General features: G+C 41.9%; 2 protein-coding genes across 2 annotated transcripts in view; one reads left to right on the top strand and one right to left on the bottom strand.

The window, feature by feature from the left end:
- Positions 1 to 16,762, bottom strand: part of LOC139382155 (peptidyl-prolyl cis-trans isomerase FKBP8-like) — a 49,762-nt gene extending 33,000 nt beyond the window's left edge. Inside the window, exons 1-3 of the mRNA XM_071126044.1 lie at positions 15,927 to 16,762; positions 15,368 to 15,537; positions 14,974 to 15,062 (exon numbers count right to left, since the gene is read on the bottom strand). Of these exons, the coding sequence (XP_070982145.1) occupies positions 14,974 to 15,062; positions 15,368 to 15,537; positions 15,927 to 16,374 (707 nt within the window). The 5' untranslated portion in view covers positions 16,375 to 16,762. The remainder of the gene's footprint in view (positions 1 to 14,973; positions 15,063 to 15,367; positions 15,538 to 15,926) is intronic.
- Positions 16,763 to 19,157: 2,395 nt separating this feature from the next.
- The window catches only part of LOC139372433 (RNA polymerase II elongation factor ELL2-like), a 39,876-nt gene continuing 34,536 nt past the window's right edge, over positions 19,158 to 24,497 (top strand). Inside the window, exons 1-2 of the mRNA XM_071112149.1 lie at positions 19,158 to 19,299; positions 22,366 to 22,413. Coding sequence (XP_070968250.1) covers positions 19,162 to 19,299; positions 22,366 to 22,413 — 186 coding nt within the window. The 5' untranslated portion in view covers positions 19,158 to 19,161. The remainder of the gene's footprint in view (positions 19,300 to 22,365; positions 22,414 to 24,497) is intronic.

Here is a 24,497-nt window from a genome sequence, read left to right on the forward strand (position 1 = left end):
CTGAGTCGCTACTGGTGCATGTATTGAAAACAAGATAAGGACCGGAGAAAAAATGGTGATCAAAGAAATGTCACCATGTCTAGAATATCACCCAGTGGATTGTACACATCACATAGCAAGTGGTCATCACGCATCTCACACCAGGGTGCTTACCTGCCGTGACGGACTGATTTACAGTTGAAATGGTTGATATTAGAAAAGGTATCATGCCTTTGTTGATCTTTTGCTTTGTAAATCAAGCCATAGTAGATGAAATAGCATTACAAACAGTGGCAGAAACATTTATTTGGATAAACTGATATAACTTGTCATTGAACTCCAGAGTTCAGAATGCTAGTTAAGTGTGCATGAGCTCATCTTAAACCATGATGATGCTCCCTCTGTCTTTCTCCCCCCGCCAGGCCCAGTCTCTCTGTGGATACGGGGCCCAGTGCAGCACACTTTCTTACTAATTAGGCAGTTGTGTCTCAGGTTGTCATGGCAGAGCTCTACACATCTGGGGGGGCTTAATATAGCGGTGCTATTAGCATGACCCTTCACACTCTCTCCCTCAAATCATCGCCATGAGGAAGGATGAGACCCAGAGCACCACTCATTAGACACAGAACCACGTCTGAGGAGGAAGGACTTTACTTGACTTGACCAGAGCTGACGACAATGGCCTTGGGTTACACTCATCAGATACAGACAGCCACAGGCAATTAGGAGGTGTAGTAGCCATTTATCTGAGCATACAAAGAGGGTAATTATATGCTTTACCATATTCACTCAGGTATTTCACAAAATACAAACACATATTTTTTAAATATGAATTTTATTAATCACTGAACTAATCGCAAAACGCTAATACCCCTGGGTTTAGTGTTATAATAAGACTTGTTCAAGTTAATTCAGTCTGAGGGAGCCTGTTGGTGATTAATTAAGCCCTTTGAAGACATATTGTTAGTATGAGCACAGAGCTTCAGTGATGGACTGCTGTGCTGATGCAGACAGCTGATGACGAAGCGCTGACGTCTCAAATGATGAGTCACCCCCACTCCACGTCCTCACTGACGGAGGGGGCCCCCCATTGTACTGCCTGCTCTGCCACGAGTCTGCCTCCCTGGCTCCCTGCCTCTGGGCCTCCCGCTCCACACTGTAGCACCATACTGCCAGAGAAACACAGACAGCTCACATCACCGGGTCATTCCCTGCATATAGACTCTAGTGTGTGATGCAGTCAACACGCCAAAGCTCCTAAACACAAACCAGAGGGCCAGGACTCGACCAGAGCTCCTACTACGTCTGTCTCTTTGTGTGTTTGCATGTTTTTCTGTGTTGCTCTTTCATGCTAACAACTGCTGGTCACACACTTTCCCATCTGCTTTCATTATAATGGTGCTACAATCAGAAAATTCATGTAGTGGTTGTGTTTGAGTTGCCCAGCAACTACGTGTCCGTTAACATAAAAGGGTCTGACTTAGGTCAGATTATGAGAAGGGAGTGTTCTGGAGGGGTTGATGGCCGTGCCTTAAATTATTAGTATAATAGGAGTTGACCTGTGTGGACCCCTAATTAGGAGAGAAGCAGGGTGGCCCTGGAGTGAAAGAGTCCCAGTAACCAAGTCTGTTAAACACTTTCTGTGTATGAAGAATAACAAGGTGGATGGAAACCAGCTATGAACACAGAGGAACGGGAGAGCATACATGTACTCTTGTTACACGCTTGAGGTGTCTTGGCCTTAATCAAAACAGACAAATATCTCAATGACTTTTCAAGTAGCACTTCAGGGCTAGCTAGTCTGTGTGTATCGCACTCTGACTTATTCATCTTACTTCACATTTGTGCAAGAGTAGTTTTTGCTATTGAGCAAACAGTTCATGAGTAACCAGGGAAGGGAATAGATGAAGCTACAATAACGCCCTCATGTTTCAAATCATATGTGTACACCCCAGAGCCCAAAGCTGTATCTGGGGTCCTGACACATATTCATCTGTGCCTGGAGAAGACATCAGCTTCCTGTGGATGTGGCAGATTTCATCCTGGAGCCTCATGGGCTCCTCTATTCTCTGCCATACACCAGTAATCTCCTTCCCGTATTGGCTATGCGCTGTGCACAGCAGGCATGGAGGATGTGGTGGGGAGAGAATGGCACACAGCGGCGAGGAGGAGCATGTAGCTAGGCCTGATTAGAGCTGGAGTGCTACCTCACGTGGGGTCCTCTGAGGGTATGCATGTCACGTTCTCAATGATGCGCCTCGACATGGCTGTGTCAAGCCAATGTGCTGGGGTGAGTGTTACAATGGTCGATTGTCTTTTCTTCTCTTTATGCCCCAGTTCAAACGTCTCATTTTGATATCGTGGACTACCTTTCTCTGACTGGCTTTTAGACTGTGAAGATACAAGGGTGTTGAACAGAGAGTCTGTCAGCAGGAGAGCATAATGTCTATCTCTTTGATCTGGCACCCATCCACACAAAATAAATATCTTCTTTGGAACAAACTGTATTCTTTCACAATGTAAAACAGCTTAATAGCAGATTATGTTTGCATTACAATGGAACAAGCAATTCTTTTAAAGAGATTCTCAGCTGCTTTTGTATACTTTTTAGCCAGTAGTTCTGAAAGTAGCACTCACAAGCTGAAAGTGGTCCCCGGAAATGGAGTACTATGTCATATATGTGCAGATATGTGCACCACGTCATTGCTCTCTTTGTTGCTCTCTCTCTCTCTCTGCTGTGTCCACATGAGCTGTTGGGCCTGCCCTGCAACCTCATTGGATAACGCCTGGCAGGTCTCTTGCTAGCTGTCACTGAAATGCGAGGGGCTGAATCTCATTGGCTAGAACACTAATTACTAGGGGGCTGGCCCACATGGGAGGAAATGAAGGCAAAATTGCACGGCACAGCTTCAAGAAAAGTCGCTTTCAAATTAAGGATTTTGTGGCTAATTGAGGTAAGACAGTAATTCTGCTAATAGATTATGCATGTATGAACAACACATTGACACATCCAGCCCAAAGCGGGAGGTTTAAAAAATACTTTCTTAGTCGCCAAAGTACCGGAGCATGTCTTTAGTGGTACTGTGAATGATTCATATGACATACTATCAAAACATTTGTGGCTGAAAATGCATGGTCTAAAGAAATCATCAAAACATCAAGGTGCAATTATAGGAGTAGCAATTAAACTGTGTTTATGCAGGCAAAATTGAATAATTATTGGTCAGTAGATTACAAATAGCTAAACTTAGAACCCTCGCTAACTACATTAAACTCTTCTCACAGAACCTTAACTACATTGAGGGAGTCCTCCCCCCCAGTAAATATCCTCTCACCACAGATACAAAAAAATTAAAAGCAGAAGTAGAGCAGTTCCAAGGCAGTATCATATTACAATGAGGGGTGTGTCGATGGGAGAGATAAGTGTGGGGTTTGCTGCTAGCAAGAAGTCCAAAAGATAAACATTCATTGAGCGGCTGCTGTTGAGGCCAGGCTGGATGAGCACAAGCACACGTCACACACATCCTGAGAGAAGACAGTTGTTGTTGCAATACATACAGGCCAACCAAACTACTAGTCTTGAATAAAACTAAAGAATTACAAGCACACCTTCAAACTGTATAGTTTATTCATTCTAATAGTAATCTCCCTAAACCTGTTTATATTTTACTCTTGCTGCTGACCTGAAAATCAGCAGATCTAACCTTGTGTGCTGTAGTTGTCTGTGCTAGACGGACTGCTCCTGCTGGGTGAGAGCTGGGTGTGGCCTCTTGTCAGCCTGCTACTAGCGTGCCAGGAAAGCTACAAACACAGTCCAAAAATGTGAACTTCTCAATCACGTGACTACACACACACACACACACACACACACACACACACACACACACACACACACACACACAAAAGAGTTCAATTGAAGGAAACACAATATTTCCAAACTGTCAATGAGTGACAACACCTCATACAAGGAATTTTTCAGGAGAAAATTATGAATCCCTACTCCTTATCTTTTTGCCCCCACTGACCATGCTTTAGCCTGCTAAACCCTTCGGAGCATGTTTGATTCTGTTGTAAAACTGGTTTATGAGACATTATTTTTAGTCATCCACGATGGCTCAGGAAGAGTCAAACCTTTATTTTGACCCTGGTAAGGTAGTTGTTGATGTCACGATGGGGAGGGAGTCACACTCTACCTTGGGTTCAGAGAGCCACACCTCGATCACATGTTCCCCTCAGTGTTCAGTCCTGCTTACGCATATCTGGGATGATGCGTCACAGCAGCTTATTTCATCTGGTGGGCCTTTCAGCCAGACACCAACACACACACACACACACACACACACATGCACATGAACACGCATACGCACGCATGCCGGAACTTTCACAAGCAAACTCTTTCTGTGAAAGATTTCCAATAAATATCCTTTTACCAGTGTTCCAAACATAAAGCAGAAGTACATTTTCTGGGCTGTATCATTTTACAATGAGACTGGGTTGATAAGAGATAAGCATAAGATACCAACACATGCGCGCGCACACACACACACACACACACACACATACTGTACATGAAAAAACACAAGCACTCAGAGTATTGCTTTTCGAATGAAAGGTTACTATTGGGCAATTTCACAGTGACAGAATGATGCTGAGAGACTCGGATTTATCACTTTAAATACAGTACCAGTCAAAAGTTTGGACACACCTACTCATTCATGGGTTTTTCTTTATTTTTACTATTTTCTACATTGTAGAATAATAGTGAAGACATAAAAAATATGAAATAACACATATGGAATCATGTAGTAACCAAAGAAGTGTTAAACAAATTAAAATATATTTTACATTTGAGATTATGCAAAGTAGCCACCCTTTGCCTTGATAACAGCTTTGCACATTTCTTGGCATTCTCTCAACCAGCTTCACCTGGAATGCTTTTCCAACAGTCTTGAAGGAGATCCCACAAATGCCTAGCACTTGTTGGCGGCTTTTCCTTTACTCTGCAGTCCAATTCATCCCAAACTATCTCAATTGGGTTGAGGTTGGGTGATTGTGGAGGCCAGGTCATCTGATGCAGCACTCCATCACGCTCCTTTTTGGCCAAATAGCCCTTACACAGCCTGGAGGTGTGTATTGGGTCATTGTCTTGTTGAAAAACAAAAGATTGTCTCACTAAGCGCAAACCAGATGGAATGGCGTATCGCTGCAGAATGCTGTTTTAAGTGTACCTTGAATTCTAAATAATCAGACAGTGTAACCAGCAAAGCACCCTCACACCATCACACCCCCTCTCCATGCTTCACGGTGGGAACTACACATGCAGACATCATCCGTTCACCTACTCTGTGTCTCAAAAAGAAACGGAGGTTGGAACCAAAAATCTCACATTTTGACACATCAGACCAAAGGACAGATTTCCACCGGTCTAATGTCCATTGCTCGTGTTTCTTGGTCCAAGCAAGTCTCTTCTTCTTATTGGTGTCCTTTAGTTGTGTTTTTTTTTGTTGCAGCAATTCGACCATGAATGCCTGATTCACTCAGTCTCCTCTGAACAGTTTATTTTGAGATGGGTCTGTTACTTGAACTGTGAAGCATTTATTTGGGCTGCAATTTCTGAGGCTGGTAACTCTCTAATGAACTTATCCTCTGCAGCAGAGGTAACTCTGGGTCTTCCTTTCCTTTGGCGGTCCTAATGAAAGCCAGTTCCATCATAGCACTTGAAGAAACTTTCAAAGTTCTTGAGGTTTTCCAGATTGACTTAACTTCATGTCTTAAAATAATGATGTACTGTCATTTCTATTTAATTATTTGATCTGTTCTTGCCATACTATTAGTCTTTTACCTAATAGGGCTATCTTTTTATACCACCCCTACCTTGTCACAACACAACTGATTGGCTCAAACACATTAAGAAGGAAAGAAATTCCACAAATTAACTTTTAATTAGGCACACCTGTTAATTTTAATGCATTCCAGGTGACTACCTCATGAAGCTGGTTGAGAGAATGCCAAGAGTGTGCAAAGCTGTCATCAAGGCAAAAGGTGGCTACTTCGCAGATTCTCAAATATAAAATAAATGTTGATTTGTTTAACACTTTTTTGCTTGCTATATGATTCCATATGTGTTATTTCACAGTCTCGATGTCTTCACTATTATTCTACAATGTAGAAAATAGTAAAAATTAAGAAAAACCCTTGAATGAGTAGGTGTGTCCAAACTTTTGACTGGTACTGTATATGCCAAACAAACACAATTGATTGCAAAGTTACACAAACCATTCATCTCTATGCACAAGGACTACCTTGAACAATTTCCACTGAAAATTTAACATAAACACATTTACTCAAAGAACAGTGCAGATGTAAAGTTTTGGAAATGACGGTAAAATCTCCCTCACTTTTTTTATGTGATCATGTTTTGCAAAAACTCTATCTTAACCCAAATGAAGATTCAAAGAAGTCTGAAGGAAGATACCTTGAGTTTGAAAAAATCTCTTTTGGTTATTAAACTACAGTAAGTGAAGTGGATTATCACCCGGTAACAGAACGATGTAAACAAAAAAAATGTAATATCCTTCTTTGCATGTTTTGGTATTATTCTACAAACTAACCACGTTTCCATCCACAGTTTTTAAAGTCATCATGTAAAAAGAAAAATCATGACAGCTGTGATGGGAACAGGAAGTTTCTGTACAATTGTCTAAATCCTGACAGATTTATACAATTCATTATGTGAGAAATAGCGATGAAAATGCAATTTTGCGCAAATATTGATATAATAACCATTATATTGAAGTAAACTTGGAGTCACGTGATGATATGGTGTGTGGTCCAAATCCCACTACAATTCGGGAAACCATGTAGTTTATTACAGGGTGGTGAAAGTGCGCTGATCTTTATGCTCCTTTGCAATAAATATTCTGGTGACATGATTATCGATGATGATCGATGCTTGACTGCCGTTTGACAAATACAAATATTCTCACTCTTATCATAATCTTATCATGTAGACTAGCCAATATGCACAGACTACCCTCACTGTATCTGTGAGCTGTTGGCTAGAGCTCACGTGGCAAGACCAGAGTAGGCACATTTGTTATTTAACCAACAGTTTTTGTGACAAAACTATCAGTAGTTGAAAATGTGATGGAAACAGATTTTTATTTGGTATATGAAAACTTGAGTGAAAAAGTACATTTTGTGTGCACTACGTCATCACACAATGATTTTTAGCCGCAACAAGTCCGTTTGGTGGGAACACATCAAATGGTGGGAAAATGTTGCCAATTGGATGGAAACCTAGCTACTGACTACACAGAGGAACTCTGGAGCTCTGTCAGAGTGACCATCGGGTTCTTGGTCACCTCCCTGACCAAGGCCCTTCTCCACCGATTGCTTAGTTTGGCCTGGCGGCCAGCTCTAGGGAGTGTCTTGGTGGTTCTTCCATTTAAGAATGATGGAGGCTACTGTGTTCTTGGGGACCTTCAATGTTGCAGAATTTTTTTGGTACATTTCCCCATATCTGTGTTTCGACACAATCCTGTCTCGGCTCACTACTGACAATTCCTTTGAATTGGGTTTTTGCTCTGACATGCACTGTCAACTGCGGGACCTTAGGTGTGTGCCTTTCCAAATAATGCCAATGAATTGAATTTACCACAGGTGGACTCCAATCAAGTTGTGGAAACATCAAGGATGATCGATATAAACAGGATGCACCTGAGCTCAATTTCGAGTCTCATAGCTAAGGGTCTGAATACTTATGTAAATAAGGTATTTGGGTTTTTTGGTTTTAATAAAATTGCTAGAATTTCTAAACTGTTTTTGCTTTGTCATTGTGGGGTATTGTGTGGAGATTCATTAATTTAATCAATTTTAGAATAAGGCCGTAACATAACAACATTTTGAAAAAGTCAAGGGGTCTGAATACTTTCCCACTGTATGCCTTAATTTAAAAAAAATTATAGACTCTTAGCTCATTTGACATCAAATTTGATGTACTCATAATATGATCATCACATGTTAGTGTTCATGGGTCTTTCTACGTGGAAATGCCCTATTACAGTGTAAGTACCAGAGGTAAGAAGTAGTTTTGTAGGTGGTTCATGTTTTACCAAAACAAGAGTTTCACTTTCCAAAGTGACTATTACTGACTGTACGTACTGGTGGCCATGGATTTAAAATACTACTACCATTCATATCTTTGGACCAAACACAATTGGATGGCTGAGTCTCTTGTTATTAATGCCAGAGAACAAGTTGCAGCCAGTTCTTTTCTGTTGTTGTTCTGGTCTTTATCAAAGCTTGGAAAAGATTGGGAGTTACCAGGGCTGGATGTGTTGATTCATATCCCTGTTGCAAATAGACTTTCACACAAAGTGCATGTGTGAGTGTTCAGTGTGTGTGCGTGCGTACGTGCGTGTGTGGGGGTATATTTGTCTTATGTGTCATGTCATTGCAAATGATACATTTTCATTGAGAATAGCAAACACCCACATATACCCTCACTCATCAGACAAGTCATTTATCAGAACCCATAGTTCACAACCTATCACATGGTGGTGGTCTGGTTTGTGGCTCACTTTGTCTGCATGCTCTCTTTTCTTCTAAGAATGCCACTGTTACGTTAAGCAGCTACATTCCCCACTGGATATGGGTGTGTCTCAAAGGAGATGGGGAAAGACTTGAGTCCTGAGAAGTGTTTACCAAGTCACTCTTAAGTACATTCCCAGGAAGGTGAAAAGGTGCTACCTGATCATCACACATTTCCTGTGTGTTCTGGGTAAATAAAGAAACTGACAAAAACTTCTAATCTGATTTAACAACAGATTTTTTTTTGACCGTACGAGACACTATCAAACCATTGTGCTCACTATGGGAGTCACTTTAAACAACTAATGGACCAATCAATGCTATTAACCATGCCTCAAGGTACACTCCATGACCTTATGTACAGTATGTGGACACCTGCTCGTAGAACATCTCATTCCAAAATCATGGGCTTTAATATGAATTTGGTCCCCCCTTTACTGCTATAACAGCCTCCACTCTTCTGGGAAGGCTTTCCACTAGATGTTGAAACATTGCTGCAGGGACTTGCTTCCATTCAGTCTCAAGAGCATTAGTAAGGAAAGGGCACTGATGGTGTGCAATTAGGCCTGGCTCGCAGTCAGCGTTCCAATTTCATCCCAAAGATGTTCGATGGGGTTGAGGCCAGGGTTCTGTGCAGGCCAGTCAAGTTCTTCCACTCCGATCTCAACAAACCATTTCTGTAGGACCTCTTTGTCATGCTGAAACAGGAAAGGGCTTTCCCCAAAACTGTTGCCACAAAGTCGGAAGCACAGCATCGTCTAGAATGTCATTGTATGCTGTAGCATTAAGATTTCCCTTCACTGGAACTAAGGGGCCTAGCACGAACCATGAAAAACATCCCCAGACCATTGTATTCCTCATACACCAAACTTTACAGTTGGCACTATGCATTTGTCCGTCGGTCTGCCAGATGGTGAAGTGTGAGTTATCACTCCAGAAAACGCGTTTCCTCTGCTCCAGAGTCCAATGGCGGCAAGTTTTACACTACTTCAGCCGACGCTTGGGATTGTACATGGTGATCTTAGGCTTGTGTGCGGCTGCTCGGCCATGGAAACCCATTTCATGAAGCTCCCGACGTGCAGTTCTTTTGCTGACGTTGCTTCCAGAGGCCGTTTGGAACTCGGTAGTGAGTGTTGCAAATGAGGAAAGACAATTTTTGCACGTTATGCGCTTCAGCACTCGGCAGTCCCGTTCTGTGAGCTTGTGTGGCCTACCACTTCACAGCTGGGCCATTGTTGCTCCTAGATGCTTCCACTTCACAATAACAGCACTTACAGTTGACCGGGGCAGCACTATCAGGGCAGATATTTGACGAACTGACTTGTTAGAAAAGGGGCATTCTATGACGGTGCCACAATTAAAGTCACTGAGCTCTTCAGTAAGGCCATTCTGCTGCCAATGTTTGTCTATGGAGATGCATGGCTGTGTGCTCGATTTGTATACACCTGTCAGCAACGGGTGTGGCTTAAATAGTCAAATCCACTTATTTGTACGGGTGTCCACATACTTTTGTATATACAGTGTACCATCAAAGAGCAGAACTACAGCATGGCTTTCAAGATGTGGGTTGATGTCTGGAATTAGATTGAGAAGTGATATGATATGCCTAGTTGACTTTCAAATGCTTCAGATGTGGCTTCATTTGATATCACATTAAGCCAGAGACTGCCTGGCTGCCACCCTATCCATATGTATGTGTGTATGTGTGTATGTGTGTGTGTGTGTGTGTAGGTAAACATTCAACCTTTAGATGAAGAGGACACCACTAAACTGAAGACAAGCTCCAGCCCCACCAGTACTGGCTGGTCATTGCAATTTTCATCCCCAGGGTCCAGTGGCCAGCAGGCCCAGTACACCTGAGATCAATGCAGGAGATATTCCTCACCTCTTTCTTTGGACAAACTTGTTTGCTTTGCTCCATGCAGAAATCTGAGCATGACAGCCATCTGATAGCCATTGTGTATCCAATTTTTCTCTGCCGGTCTCACATGTTTGGAATGTGGTAATCCTTCTGCATTAGTTAAATGGATAGTATTCCTCACCCTTTGACTATTACACAGCACATCAAATAGTGGATAGACCTTGGGTTGACTCTACAAAGCCCTGTTAGGTGTGTTCCTTAGACTGTTTGACATGTCCCCCCGTATCATAGTAAATAAAAACCGCTCTCTCCATCATGCATCATTAACATGGCTTTCATCTCTGCCAAGAAAACAAACCTCTGCCAAAAATACTGTTCTGTTGAATAGAACTTTCTCATGCAACTTCCCTTTGCAATCCTGCTATAGTGTGTAGCCCTTTTTCTATTACAAAATGAATCAAAGATATGAATTCAGTGTTTTGAACAGATGTCAAATAAAAAGGGTGTCGACTGAGGACTACAATTGGAATTGATTACCTTTCCTAATATTTGCAAAGATGATCTTTATCCTGAATAAACCTAATGCAATCACAACAGCTGTCAGTGCACATGTTTGTGTTGTTGACTTTGGGTCTGTAAGGAGCTGAGGGGGGCAGACTCCTCGTGCCCCCAGGACATTTTAACGGTGTTGGTCTTTGTCCTGAGTGAAGATCCACAGATGTTGCTCTCCATGGGTTTATGATTATGATGTGGCAAATGACAGAGTCTAGTCTGTATCTCTCCGGAAATGCTCTGACCCTGTTTCAGGATGCTTTTGACATAAGATACTTGTGTCAGAGACGGCTGTGATGATGGAGTCAATCCTTTATTGCTATGTTCCATGGCTCATTCCTGCCAGATCTGGCAGCACAAATGTCAGTGTGCTTTCCACTCGATTTACCCCATAAACCTCTCACCAGCCTATCTGTCGTATGGAAGCAGGTAAATTGCTGCTCATGAAGACTGTTCCAGAGATTTCCTTGGCCATATCCTAACATACTGTAAAACCATCACTGTAGTAATCCATCAAGTCTTTTAGGATCAGGTGCAGCAGGCAGCAGCACCCACACAATACGCCAGGTGCATCCCTACCAGTGAATCAGGCTGTCTGATTCAGACAAATAGCTGTGAAGTGCTCTCAACAAAGACATTGCCGCTGTCTGCAACAGGCGACCGACAGGGTTCAATCAATGTATCCATCAGAGAATGGGTAGAGAGTAATGACATTCTCCCTCTTCGTCTCTGTCATTTTACGCTTTTTACACACTGGAACTGTCACATTTCTTCTGCAAATAGAATACACTGCATGGTATTATTTTTAAAGTAGCTTTTATCTTGACATTTTAGTTTCAATTATTTTACCATCCTTCAACTTTGAATCACATCATGGCAAAAAGCAATATGGCTTGTTTCATTCATTTATGTAACTCTCTGTTACATATTCTAAAAAGATCTCATTCAAGCTTCAAGCCTCTGAGACACGACTAGCTGTATTTCATTGATGGACATCACAGCAGGGAGAATTTACTCAAACAGCTTAGTCACCACCCTTTTAGGAGCTGGCATGGGGCCCAGGAGGACTACCTCAGGGGAAGGGCTAAATTTGACTCCACAGTACACAGTCCTAATCAGCTGCATCAAAACAATCATTAACAGAGCTCCAGCCTGCCTGTCTACCTGCCTCTCTATCTCTCTCTGTCTACTCACAGACCAGGGAATCGCCTCAGAAACAGACAGACCAGGGAACTCACCTCAGGGACAGACAGACCAGGGGACTCACGTCAGGAACAGACAGACCAGGGGACTCACCTCAGGGACAGACAGACCAGGGGACTCACCTCAGGGACAGACAGACCAGGGGACTCACCTCAGAGACAGACAGACCAGGGGACTCACCTCAGGGACAGACAGACCAGGGGACTCACCTCAGGGACAGACAGACCAGGGGACTCACCTCAGGGACAGACAGACCAGGGGACGCACCTCAGGGACAGGCAGACCAGGGGACGCACCTCAGGGACAGGCAGACCAGGGGACGCACCTCAGGGACAGACAGACCAGGGGACTCACCTCAGGGACAGACAGACCAGGGGACTCACCTCAGGGACAGACAGACCAGGGGACTCACCTCAGGGACAGGCAGACCAGGGGACGCACCTCAGGGACAGACAGACATACCAGGGGACTCACCTCAGAGACAGAGGGAGAGATTCACCTCAGAGGATCACCTTCCTCTCACCCTTATTTTTCTAAAATAGAATTGAACAACTACTCTGGACCTCTAGAGCTCCACAAACTCAATACAAACAAGACCTCTCACATAGCATAGGACCACACGTAACAGAGCGGAAGACTTGCGATGCACGCTTTACACTGCATCAGGCTCTGGCAAGAAATACAAACCACACAGAGGCATGACACAGTCTAAGGGAACCCTTGCCCATGGATCCTCAGAAATGGCTATATTCTGGAAAGTAGAGTGCAAACAACAAATCTTTACATATAGGACAGCTGTTTTATCTTTATACTGCTTTGTCCACAAATTGTTTGTCTCATCTCAATTAGCTACATTCAGTTGTATGTAAATATCAAGAGGAAGATCCTAAACAACCTGATGATTGGGTAATCTATGTGGGAGATTACACATGTTGCGTGGCACACTGTTCATTAGCTTTATCCTATTTTGTTTACCTGTTAGAAACACGCAGTTATATGGCTGTGGATGAACAAAATTGTTTTACACTTTTTATGAAGGTAGCATGACATTTGCCAGCAAATAACTGAATTTATGCCATTTCGTTCAGTTAGTTTTCTTTTACAACTCAAGCGGTAATTTGGAAAATAATGATCAGGTTACAGTGTTGAAGTAAGTATTGGATGTGAAGTATGATATGAGTTTGTTTCGGCTCCACAGGTGTCAATGTGTTACGTTCTATACATGCAATGGCTTATTAATGGGGTGTGGGTTGTAAACCCAAGCCATTGGCTGTCATTTTAGTGGTGTCATCCCATAGAGCGTGAGGGAGGGTAGAGGCCTCTGGCCGAGTGTGAAGGGTGTGTGGAGGAAGCCATCTGCTCCCGTTAATGGTTCATTAGTCAGGCTGCCCACTGATCAGCAGGTACACTAGGACTGCCCCTTAGTGTGATAATATATGTTACATTCCTTATTAAAATGAGGGGTGATGGATGGCCAAGTCTATGTTTGAGTTTTACAACAAATGATAGTCCCACTAAGCGCAAACCAGATGGGATGATGTATCGCTGCAGAATGCTGTGTTAGCCATAATAAGTGTGCCTTGAATTCTAAATAAATCACAGACAGTGTCATTAGCAAAGCACCCCCACACCATCACACCTCCTCCATGCTTCACGGTGGGAACCAGACATGCAGAGATCATCCATTCACCTACTCTGCGTCTGAACAAAGACACAGCGATTGGAACCAAAAATCGCAGACCAAAGGACAGATTTCCACTGGTCTAATGTCCATTGCTCGTGTTTCTTGGCTCAAGCAAGTCTCTTCTTATTGGTGTCCTTTAGTAGTGGTTTCCTTGCAGCAATTCGACCATGAAGGCTTGATTCACTCAGTCTCCTCTGAACAGTTGATGTTGAGATGTGGAAGGTAACTCTGTGTCTTCCTTTCATGTGGCGGTCCTCATGAGTGCCAGTTTCATCATAGAGCTTGATGGTTTTTGCAACTGCACTTTGAAGAAACTTTCAAAGTTCTTGAAATGTTCCGGATTGACTGTCCTTCATGTCTTAAAGTTATGACGGACTGTCGTTTCTTTTTGCTTATTTGGGCTCCCATGTGGCGCAGTGGTCTAAGGCACTGCATCTCAGTGCATAGAGGTCCCTGGTTCAAATCCAGGGATTCAGGGACATTTGCACAGTCCCTGGTTCAAATCCAGGCTGTATCACATCTGTCTGTGATTGGGAGTCATATAGGGCAGCGCACAATTGGCCCAGCATCATTTGGGTTTGGCTGGAGTAGGCAGTCATTGTAAATAAGAAGTTGTTCTTAACTGTCTTGCCTAGTTAAATAAAGGTTAAATATATATATTTGAGCTGTTCTTGCTGTAATATGGACTTGGTCTTTTACCATTAAGAAGGAAAGAAATTGAACATATGAACTTTTAACAAAGCACAGCTGTTAATTGAAATTAATTCCAGGTGACTACCTCATGAAGCTGGTTGAGAGAATGCTAAGAGTGTGCAAAGCTGTCATCAAGGCAAAGGCTGGCTACTTTGAAGAATCTCAAATATAAAATATATTTTGATTTGTTTAACACTTTTTTGCTTATTACATGATTCTATATGTGTTATTTCATTGTTTTGATGTCTACACTCTTATTCTACAATGTAGAAAATATAAAAGAATTAAGAAAAACCCTGGAATGAGTAGGTGTGTCCAAACTTGGACTTGAACTGTATATATTATTGTTGTGATTGTGTATTTTCCCTAAAGTGGTGCTGTTGATCATGATACTCCCAGCGGTGTTTACCTTCCCAGAAGTCCATAGGTGTACTGTGAATCTGCCAGCAGTAATGTGATCTCGTCCTGTTGCATGGTTATAGCACACTCCTCCAGGGCCTGTGTGTCAAAAAGCATTGTGTTACCCACAGCTCCCTCACTGTTAATGGTTTATTTGCACACATATGAAGAGTTATTCATTTACCTCGCATACATTGAAACACTATAGAAATATAGAATACCAATGGACAATTTCTAGTTCTGTTGTGTTATGGCTACACTGAGACCTATAGCTATCACATGTACATTCTCTGAAGGATAAGTCCAACCCTGTGTTATGCTTAGAAAATGCAGTTGTGTGTGACAGGGTGCAGGATAGGTGTGTTGGAACCTGTCCTGTCAATCAGAATGTCTTTAGATCCCACCTGGTTGACATCTCCCTCTCCGATGACGAACACCAGTTTACGGTCTTTCTCCACCACACTCCGATCCTCCAGCACTCCCTGCATTTTGACTGTGACCTCCTGACCCCAGGCTGGGTGCTCAGCTTTCTGGGGGCCAGGCACCAGCACCTTCTTCCTCAACAGGCAGTCATCTGGGAGAAGGAAGGATCAAGGGACGGACAGAGAGAAGGAGGAGGGTGAAAGAGGTGGCAGAGGGTTAATCTGCTTGTTGTTGATCAAAGAGGCACTTGGAGAAGAAAAAAAAAATAGGAAAGGGCATAATGTCATGTAATACAGTTTAAATGAAACATAATTTCATTAATTAAATTGCCATGACCACGAAGAAACATAACTCAAAAAAAATTATGTCGAATTTGTTTGCATGCAAATTACAGGCAGTGCCACAACAATTGACAAACAAATGTGTTTACAATAGAACAACAAAGTTTGCCATGAGTGCAATATTGCTTCAACAAAGCATTTCAATATTCCAACATAATTGCTTAAACGTTTTATGATGATGACTGTATTGAATGAGTACCTGTGATGTCCTCCCAGTCTTCAGCCAGGAACAGCTCCTCAAAGCTGGAGGAGATCCACTGCACCATCTCATGGTCTGGGAAGAGACTCTCCTCTGAGCTCTCCCTGTCCTCCACAGACTCTGTCTCGCAGAACCTCACTGTTTTTGCAAAACTGGGGGTCTTCTTCAGCTTCCTCTCTTCCACACAGGGGGTCTCTGTCTTCTCTGGGACAGAGAGGGTGTTTAATGTAGTGCCAGCATTACCTCCACCCTGGCATTCTATCCTGGGGTCTCCCTCCCCATGGGGCTCCGTATCTTCCTGCTGAGGCCCATGGGACAGTTCCTTCTCTTTCTGACTGTCCTTGTCACCAGGACCTGTGTAGGCCTCCTTGGTCTCCACAACCCGCTTCTCTTGCTCTCCAGGGCAGGGCTCTGTCTCCATCTCACTACAGGGAGCAATGGACACCATCTGTAAAGGCCTCCAAGAGAGATGATCTTCCTCCAGCCTATCTATCCCCACGATGCCTGCCTGGCCGGTTGATTCTGTAGTGTGGAAGCAGTCGTTCGGTCTAGTTACGGCTGAGAGGTGCCTTCATCCATTAGCAACGGTCTGTAGTTTTTATGAAAACCGAAATCCACATTCCTGTTAAATCCAATTTAAAAACATCCATAACCAGCCCCAAATCCCGGTTGCATCAATTGTTTTCCAGAACTTTGCTTTACCAACTAGAGCTATACACAGTCTCACCTCAACCTCCTCTCAATCCTGCTACTCCTTGTTAGCCTACATATTCCAGAGAGTTAGGAGCAACAAGAAATTATCAATGGAAAGAAATTGTACAACAAATGAAGCACATTCGGTCAGCAGGCTTGCGCGGCTGTAATCTGTAGGATTAGAAGAGTAAAATCTAATCTTCTTGAAAGTCTGTAAGCTTCTTAATGACTTCATCGTGCTGCTCCATCATGCCGTTTCCATAAATGCTTTCCACCAATAAGATCTCAGGGACTGCCGTCTTGGGTTCAGTTTTGTTTTACTATGTGGCACAATATCTTATTTTCCCTTTTTAAGTAGACAAGTGTTAAGAGGGAGACCTAGAATGGCCCTGATGACCTGTGTGAGACGATGGGTGCTTTTTTATTGAGTTGAGTGGATTTCCCTTAATATACTTATCAGCAACAATGTACGCACTTTCTTTCACTGATTTAATCGTCTAATACGTTTGAAGGGAAAATCAATCAAACAGGAACATTTGAGTGGCACAATCTAGATATTACTATAGGATCTGGGGATAGTATATTTCTACAAACAGAACAGGTTTTTCTAGGGTTGCCACATACCTTCTGTGGAAGAGGAACCAGTAAACAACACTTTCAAGACAAGACTGGGCTCGGTCCTTTAGTGACTAGAGTGTATTATCTTAATAACTCATGGCATGGCAGCCTTCAACCAATATCAGTATACACAGCCCTCAATTCAAAACGCACTCACAATTTAAATGAAAACAGTTTTGTTTTTTTAAACAATGACACAAATGTTTGTTGTGTGCATTATTTGGAGTGTCTGTTAGATATCCCCTGGCACTGTGTCAACATAATATAACATCTTTGTTTTATTCATTCGGATAAAGTTACTGAGAGATTGCAGGAATTGTATAAAGTTATTAAAAGCTGCTTTTTTGAGTGTGTCATTGCTGTTTCTGGTCATGTCGCAAGAGGAAAAGTGAAACAAAAATATTCAGACTGTCATGCCTAAACTTAAGACCACTTTCCCAATTTGACTGAAGGTAAAATGAGCCATTCAGTGAATAATTTCTCATTTACAACTGCGACCTGGCCAATATAAAGCAAATATGGGGATGAGGTAGTTGGGTGGGCTATTTACAGATGGGCTGTGTACAGGTGCAATGATCTGTAAGCTGCTCTGACAGCTGATGCTTAAAGTTAGTGAGGGAGATAAAAGACTCCAGCTTGCTATGGTTATTTACCTGAAATGGGTGTTGAGATAGACAGGTTTACACTTATAGCTGGATGTCTTGTTGTACCAATTCTGTATGGACTGATTTAAAAAATATGCAAACTATCTGGATGGAAAATCTCAAAATAATGTTAGATGAATGATTTAATTGACCGCTCAATGGGGAAATTGTTATCTGAGTTAAACTAAATGCACTAAAGAATGCCAATTCCAATGCCAAGTATCTACTTTTTGCTGTATTCAAATAAATTAAAATGATAAAATAATGTGTGCATACTATGTATTTTGGTGGTTTGTGTGATTTTGGTAGTCTGAATTCAGTATTTCCTCTTACATTATTGTCAATAGACAGCATACTGCACTGTACACTATATATTTGCTGTGATAAGTGTTGTTGATTATAGTCTGGTTCAGATAGTCATAGAGAACCTCAGACAGCCATATGCAATTAAAGACTCCATTTGTGACTGTGAGAGAGCTCCTTATTAATCCAAGGCCCAAGCATCTTGACTGTTCCGGATTATGCCTTTTAATTAACCCAAATTCCCTCGTTTCTCATCACTGTCCGTTTCACATCATCTGTCTGCGAGCACGGGATTGGCCCTCCAGATCAACAATTTTTAATCTAGTTCAGAATAAAATGTTTTTTTAAATATTTTTTTCTAGATTTCATATTTCCATGGTTTTCAATGTGGCGATTATTATGACTTCAGGGCTGTAAGAATAAATTGGATCCTAGGTTATAAACACATTTGTTTTTTATTACCCAATAGGGAGATGATATTATAATAATCATCACATTAAATACAGTAATAACAATGATTATGATTCATTATTATTTACAATAGAAGCATACCAAAACATAGCATTTATGTGTCACACAAGCAATCTTTCAAAAGATTTTGGTGACATAGAGCCAGTAGGCCTATACTATATATTCAGCATTTTTTCTGTGATAGGTCTACCTCAAATTGCTTTCAGTCTATTAGAGAAAGGCTCTCTAGATGGGGGTATAATTTAACAGAGAGCTTTTCCTCCTTTTCCTTCTCGTTCAGTACGAAGAAAAGATAGCCTATGCAAACATTCTTCTAAATTAACCTACAGTATGACATTGCATGTTTTTGTTTTGATATTATAATAGCAAAGACATATTCATGAAGTGTGTGTGTGTGTGTGTGTGTGCGTGTGTGACGTGACCACGGCGACGCATGCAATGTTAACTCCGCCTCGGTCCAAGTGACGTTTCACAGAGAATGTCGCCAATTTACCTCAGTTGTAGACATGGCAGCGCTGAGACAGGAGCATCGGTATGGGCTCTCCTGTGCAAAAATCAACAAAAACGTTCAAAATAAAACTCTGTATCACGTCAAGCTAACTGATACCGCCATTCGAACGCTTGAAGCCTACCAAAATCTTAAGGTAAGTCCCATCCGATTTAATTTGCTCTTGCTTGGGTGTTTGTTTAATTGGATACTCCGACTATAGTCTAATCGCAATGAAAAGAGGTAGACCACTGGGTAAAAAGTTCCATCAAGTACTGAAAGTGTCAGCGACCTAGTAGCCTATCGTTTATTGTGCTTGTTGTACACTGCGAACACTAGGCTATGTATGGTTTATTCATCGATGGCATAGTTTACAGTTTTAGTAGTCTATGGTTGTTTGATTATATGGGACCATAGAAGTTATGCCACAGCACCCAATACACAATTTGAGGTTGTTTTAAAGCAATCGGAGGACATTTTCAAAGCAATTTAACTTTCATTCGTGTGGTGCATGGCCTCTGTGATCATTGATGTTTCGAAGTAACATATTTTATGTGACTTAATAGTCCAAACATCTATTCGTCATTTAGAAACACAAAGAAATAATGCTTAGAATTTGAAAATAAATAGCGCAAGACCATATTTATGCTCTCATCAGCGCTTTACCCTATCTGCGAATAATGGGACTCAACATTCATTGTAAATTGTAAATCTATCCACCAATCGTGTTACTTTAAAAGTACAATAGCCTACATAAGCTGTTATGGTTTCTGATAATGTTGCAGTTTATCAGTTTGAAAAATGTGTAGCCTAATAACCGTATGCCTATGTGACATGGATAATATGCAGTAAGCATTTCTAAGTAACTTTAGCCTAGCCTATGTGTTTTTTTGGAGATTAAAAATTCATTTGATGCCTGTTGTCAGTGGTAGAAAAAGTAGTCAACTGTCATACTTGAGTAAAAATAAAGATACCTTAATAGAAGTTACTCAAATAAAAGTCAAAGTATCTGGTTTTAAATGTACTTAAGTACAGTGGTGGAAAAAGTACTACATTGTCATACTTGAGTAAAAGTAAATGCTGTCAATCAAATTCCTTATATTAAGCAAACCAGATGGCACACTTTTCTTTATTTTATAGAATTTTCGGACAGCCAGGGCACACTCCAACACTCAGACACAATTTACAAATGCAGCATTTGTGTTTAGTGAGCCTGCCAGATCAGAGGCAGTAAGGGTGACAATGTGTTATATTGATAAGTGTATGAATTGGACCCTATTGCTCTCCTGCCTGAGCATTTGAAATATAATGAGTAGTTGTGGGTGTCAGGGAAAATGTATGGAGTAAAAAGTACATATTTTCTTTACAGATACCCCCCCCAAAAACTACTTAAGTAGTACTAAGTATTTTACTTAGCCTACAACAGGCAGTTGTGTAGTAACTATGAAAAGTAGGGACAACGTGGATACCTCTACAGTCAATTGCTGTAAATCTGGACAGCAGTTGGATGGGGCCCTGTCAATTTCACCCCAACCCCCGAGTCCGTTGTTGTTTGTTGGGTGGCGGGCGGCAGGGAAGTTTTGTTGCTGTGCTCTTGTGCATTGTTTTGCCCTTTAAACATTTAGAAGCCCGCCCAATTCCAGAGGTCATCGGTCCATCAGGTGGTGTTAAACTATGGGTTGCATTTCCCAATGAAAATGCATGGCAACTCCCACATCTGCTGTAGTGACATGAATGTAATCAGATACAAAGTGTATACAGGGGTCTGCTCTCTTTTCAATAGGCTTTTTTATAAGTCAAGTTTTTAACCAAATATGTATAGCTCATGTATAACTACAGTGTGGGATTTAGTTCATCATGCTTCTTCACAAGGTTGTTAAGTCAGGTCATTATCAGTTTCTGTGGGTTTCACTCTGTAGTGAAGTGCCAGCCGGTAATGTTCATCATGCAACTGACCCATAAAACAAATGGATTCCTAATAAGCCTACCCTTTAAAATACAACACGAGCTGTAGGCCTATTGAGCAATGACCAGAGGGAAAGAGAGCAGCATGATGACCTCTCCCAAAACCGTCTACAATAGATAAACAGGCCTGTTGACCATGGCTGCAGCTGTACCTTTCAGATAATGGCTCTTATCTCTTGACCCTGTATCATCGCTAGGAGTACCTCAGAGATAACAGTTTTTGTTCTCTCCCATGTTACATACTAGTCATATACAGGTTCTGATCCTTCTTGACTGTTCAACAACACTTGAAACATGCAGTGTGGTTACAGTTACATAAAGGCTTATTTGGAGGGCAGCGTTGTACATGGAGGATAGCGTTGTACATGGAGGGCATGTTTGTGCAGGTCACAGTACGGAGGGCTGATAAAATGTATCTCACTTGTAAACAAAGGTAGAGTCATTTTGATGAGAAATCAGCTGAGAAAATGATTAGGGATTCTACTCTAAAGGCTTTGTGATGAGGCTTTTTCCTTGATTATCTCTATCTCCCCTCCCACTCTCTCTCTCTCTCACTCTCTCCCCTCTCTCTCACTCTCTTGTTCTCTCTCACTTGCTCTGTATCTTCCCTCTCTCGCTCTCCCCTCTCTTTCTATCTTTCCCCTCTCTCTCACTCCCTTGTTCTCTCTCACTTGCTCTGTATCTCCCCTCTCTCACTCTCTCCCCTCTCTCTCTCTTTCTCTCACTTGCTCTCTACCGCCTTTCCTCCCTCCCCAATTTCCAATTGACTATGAGAACTGGTTGAGTGAAACAAGTTTTCTGTGCTCTAGATTGATTAATCAGAGACATTCCAGTGCAGATTAGTGGTGAAGCAACATTGATCTCTGGGTTGTTTTATTATTGAATTAACATTTAAGAGGTTGTACTTCGGTCATTGGGGGCAAATAAGGGATGGGAAACTATAATTATTGTGATGGTTAGCTAATGGTATAATTTGCCCCACTGAACGAAGTAGCACTGTTTTAATACATTCTTATCTTGATGAATAAGTAATTATTGCTGTGGGAGAAATTGCCGGTATTGAGAGTGTAATCGCAGCAAATATATCTACTAGCAGAGCTTGACCAGATTTGTCATATTTATTATTAAATAACAATATTTCATTTCAATATTTAATTTTACCTTATGTATTTTAGGTTCAATCGTATTGTATTTACCTGCAATGCTTGAGTCTGTTATATTACATGATAACCACTTTCCTCTTTTTGTCTCTCCCCAGGGATCCTTACCAAATCAGCCAGCAATTTGCTTCAAGGGGAGCCAGGGGGTGAGATGAATGTGTTTTCACCTCCTTTCTAATGCTTCAGAAATGAAATGCTTGAATTAGTTCTGATTTTCTGTACAGGCAGCACATTCGTAACAGTTCCTCCACTGCATTTTTTATGAGATTCAAAAACATGTCTTGAAACAAGAGGGCAGTTCAGTTGCATGCATCCACTGACTAAACCCTGAAGGCCTGCCTGATTAGATTGCACATGTTGTTCTATTGTTCTATTCTTCAGCTGGTGGTTATTGTTGCCTTACAGAGATATACAGTAGAATGGAGCTGTTCTCACATTTGTTGTTATAAATACAATAATAGCTTGACTGCCTTGCAAAGGGACTATCAGTATTTAATGTGACCTCCTTTGCATTTGTGGCATGTGTGAGTTTAGGGTTGTTATGCTTCAGCTTTCCATGTTCCATTTAGAACGGGATTCAATCAGACATGCTACAGCAATGTTTATACAGAGTCTTTATTTACACAACTACAGTACTGCCAGTTATTCTGAAAACTGGAAGCATATAGCTGGTATTCTCACAGTATTCCAGGACCATGTTTGTGATTTTTATCTGACTACAGGGGAAAATATGTGATAATATGCTAATGCATAAATACTGCAAACCAAGTTTGTTTAATTGTAGCTATGTGTCATGTTATCCTTGATGCTGAGTGTAGTCAGACCTAGCACATAATCTACAGAAACACTTGGCAGTGAAAGGGAGAAGACATTCCTGTGAAGCAGCAGTAAAGAAAGATGCCTGTGTCCAACCAGATTAGCCGGGCACTAAAGCACCCTCCCCAGCGCTGCTTGCTAGCCTACTGCACATTTACTACACAATCGGTCGGCCCTGTCTAAAAGGAGCTGCTCTAATCCCTGCATTGACCAAAGTGACTTTGCTCTGTACACAAATGCTGGCCTGTGTGCTCACACAGACCCTAAGAGAGGGTACACTATACCCCCAGGCTGCTAGCCAGGTTACTGGGTCAGGCTGGCAACTGAAAAGGCTTTGTTTGGAGAGGGGGAGGAGGTTGGGGAGTTGGTGAACCCGAGGGAGCCCCATGTCTCCACGCCTGTTGTCTCTGTGTAGACATGAAAGAGCCGAGACGAGGAAAGGGGGATGCTATGGCAGCCGTGGAGTTGTTCTCCCTCTGTCTGCACTGTTCTTTATGGCGCTTCATCAGAAAATAATAAAGTACTCTGATACAGAATGTAGCTTAAGTAAACAGAAACATATGTAAGGCATATGCAAGCCAGCGAGTGTTGTAATTGAACATATACAAAATCGAAGCGATGAATACGGATAGGCGACATCAGTCCTTCTGTTTAGCTTTTTTAAGTGTGTGCAATTAAAGTATGCTTTAATCACTGAATAGGATTTTGTGATTATATCTTTGTTGGCACATTATATATTCAAATTGCTTTGGCGGAATTCAAGCATAGGCTCCCTCCCCCTCTGACAGCGGCCCCCTGTGCTGGCCGGTTGGGCATTAATGAGCTATCTGCCGTTGGAGGGAGAGCAGATTAAGCTGTTAATGGGGGGAGGATGGTGGTGAATGTGGCAGACTGGGGTACACCAGACAGAGGGGGACCAATGGGCTCTAAGGTTCCTAACAGTACAGTCACGGTAAACAGTGTCCTTACCCATCATATCTACAGAAGCTCTTAACATTTTAAAAACAGTGTTGAGTGATATCATTTTCCTGTACTCTTGAGCTGGTGACATCACCCACAGCCCAAAAGAGATGTGGATGAGGAGTGGGTATGTGATGAGAGGGGTGATGCTTGTGACCAGTGATAGACGGCATTGTTCTCTCAGACGTGCCCTGGTGGTCCAATAGACTAGATGTAACGTAATAAACGGAAATCCGAGTGACACTCAAATGATCAAATCAAAAATCAAATCAAATTGTATTTGTCACATGCGCCGAATACAACAGACCTTACAGTGAAATGCTTACTTACAAGCCCTTAACCAACAATGCAGTTTTTTTTAAAGACCCCAAAAAATAAGAAATAAAAGTAACAAATAATTAAAGGGCAGCAGTAAAATAACAATAGTGAGGCTTTATACAGGGTATTACGGTAC

This window comes from Oncorhynchus clarkii, chromosome 2, assembly GCF_045791955.1.
Source record: "Oncorhynchus clarkii lewisi isolate Uvic-CL-2024 chromosome 2, UVic_Ocla_1.0, whole genome shotgun sequence".
In the NCBI taxonomy this organism is placed as follows: domain Eukaryota; kingdom Metazoa; phylum Chordata; class Actinopteri; order Salmoniformes; family Salmonidae; genus Oncorhynchus; species Oncorhynchus clarkii.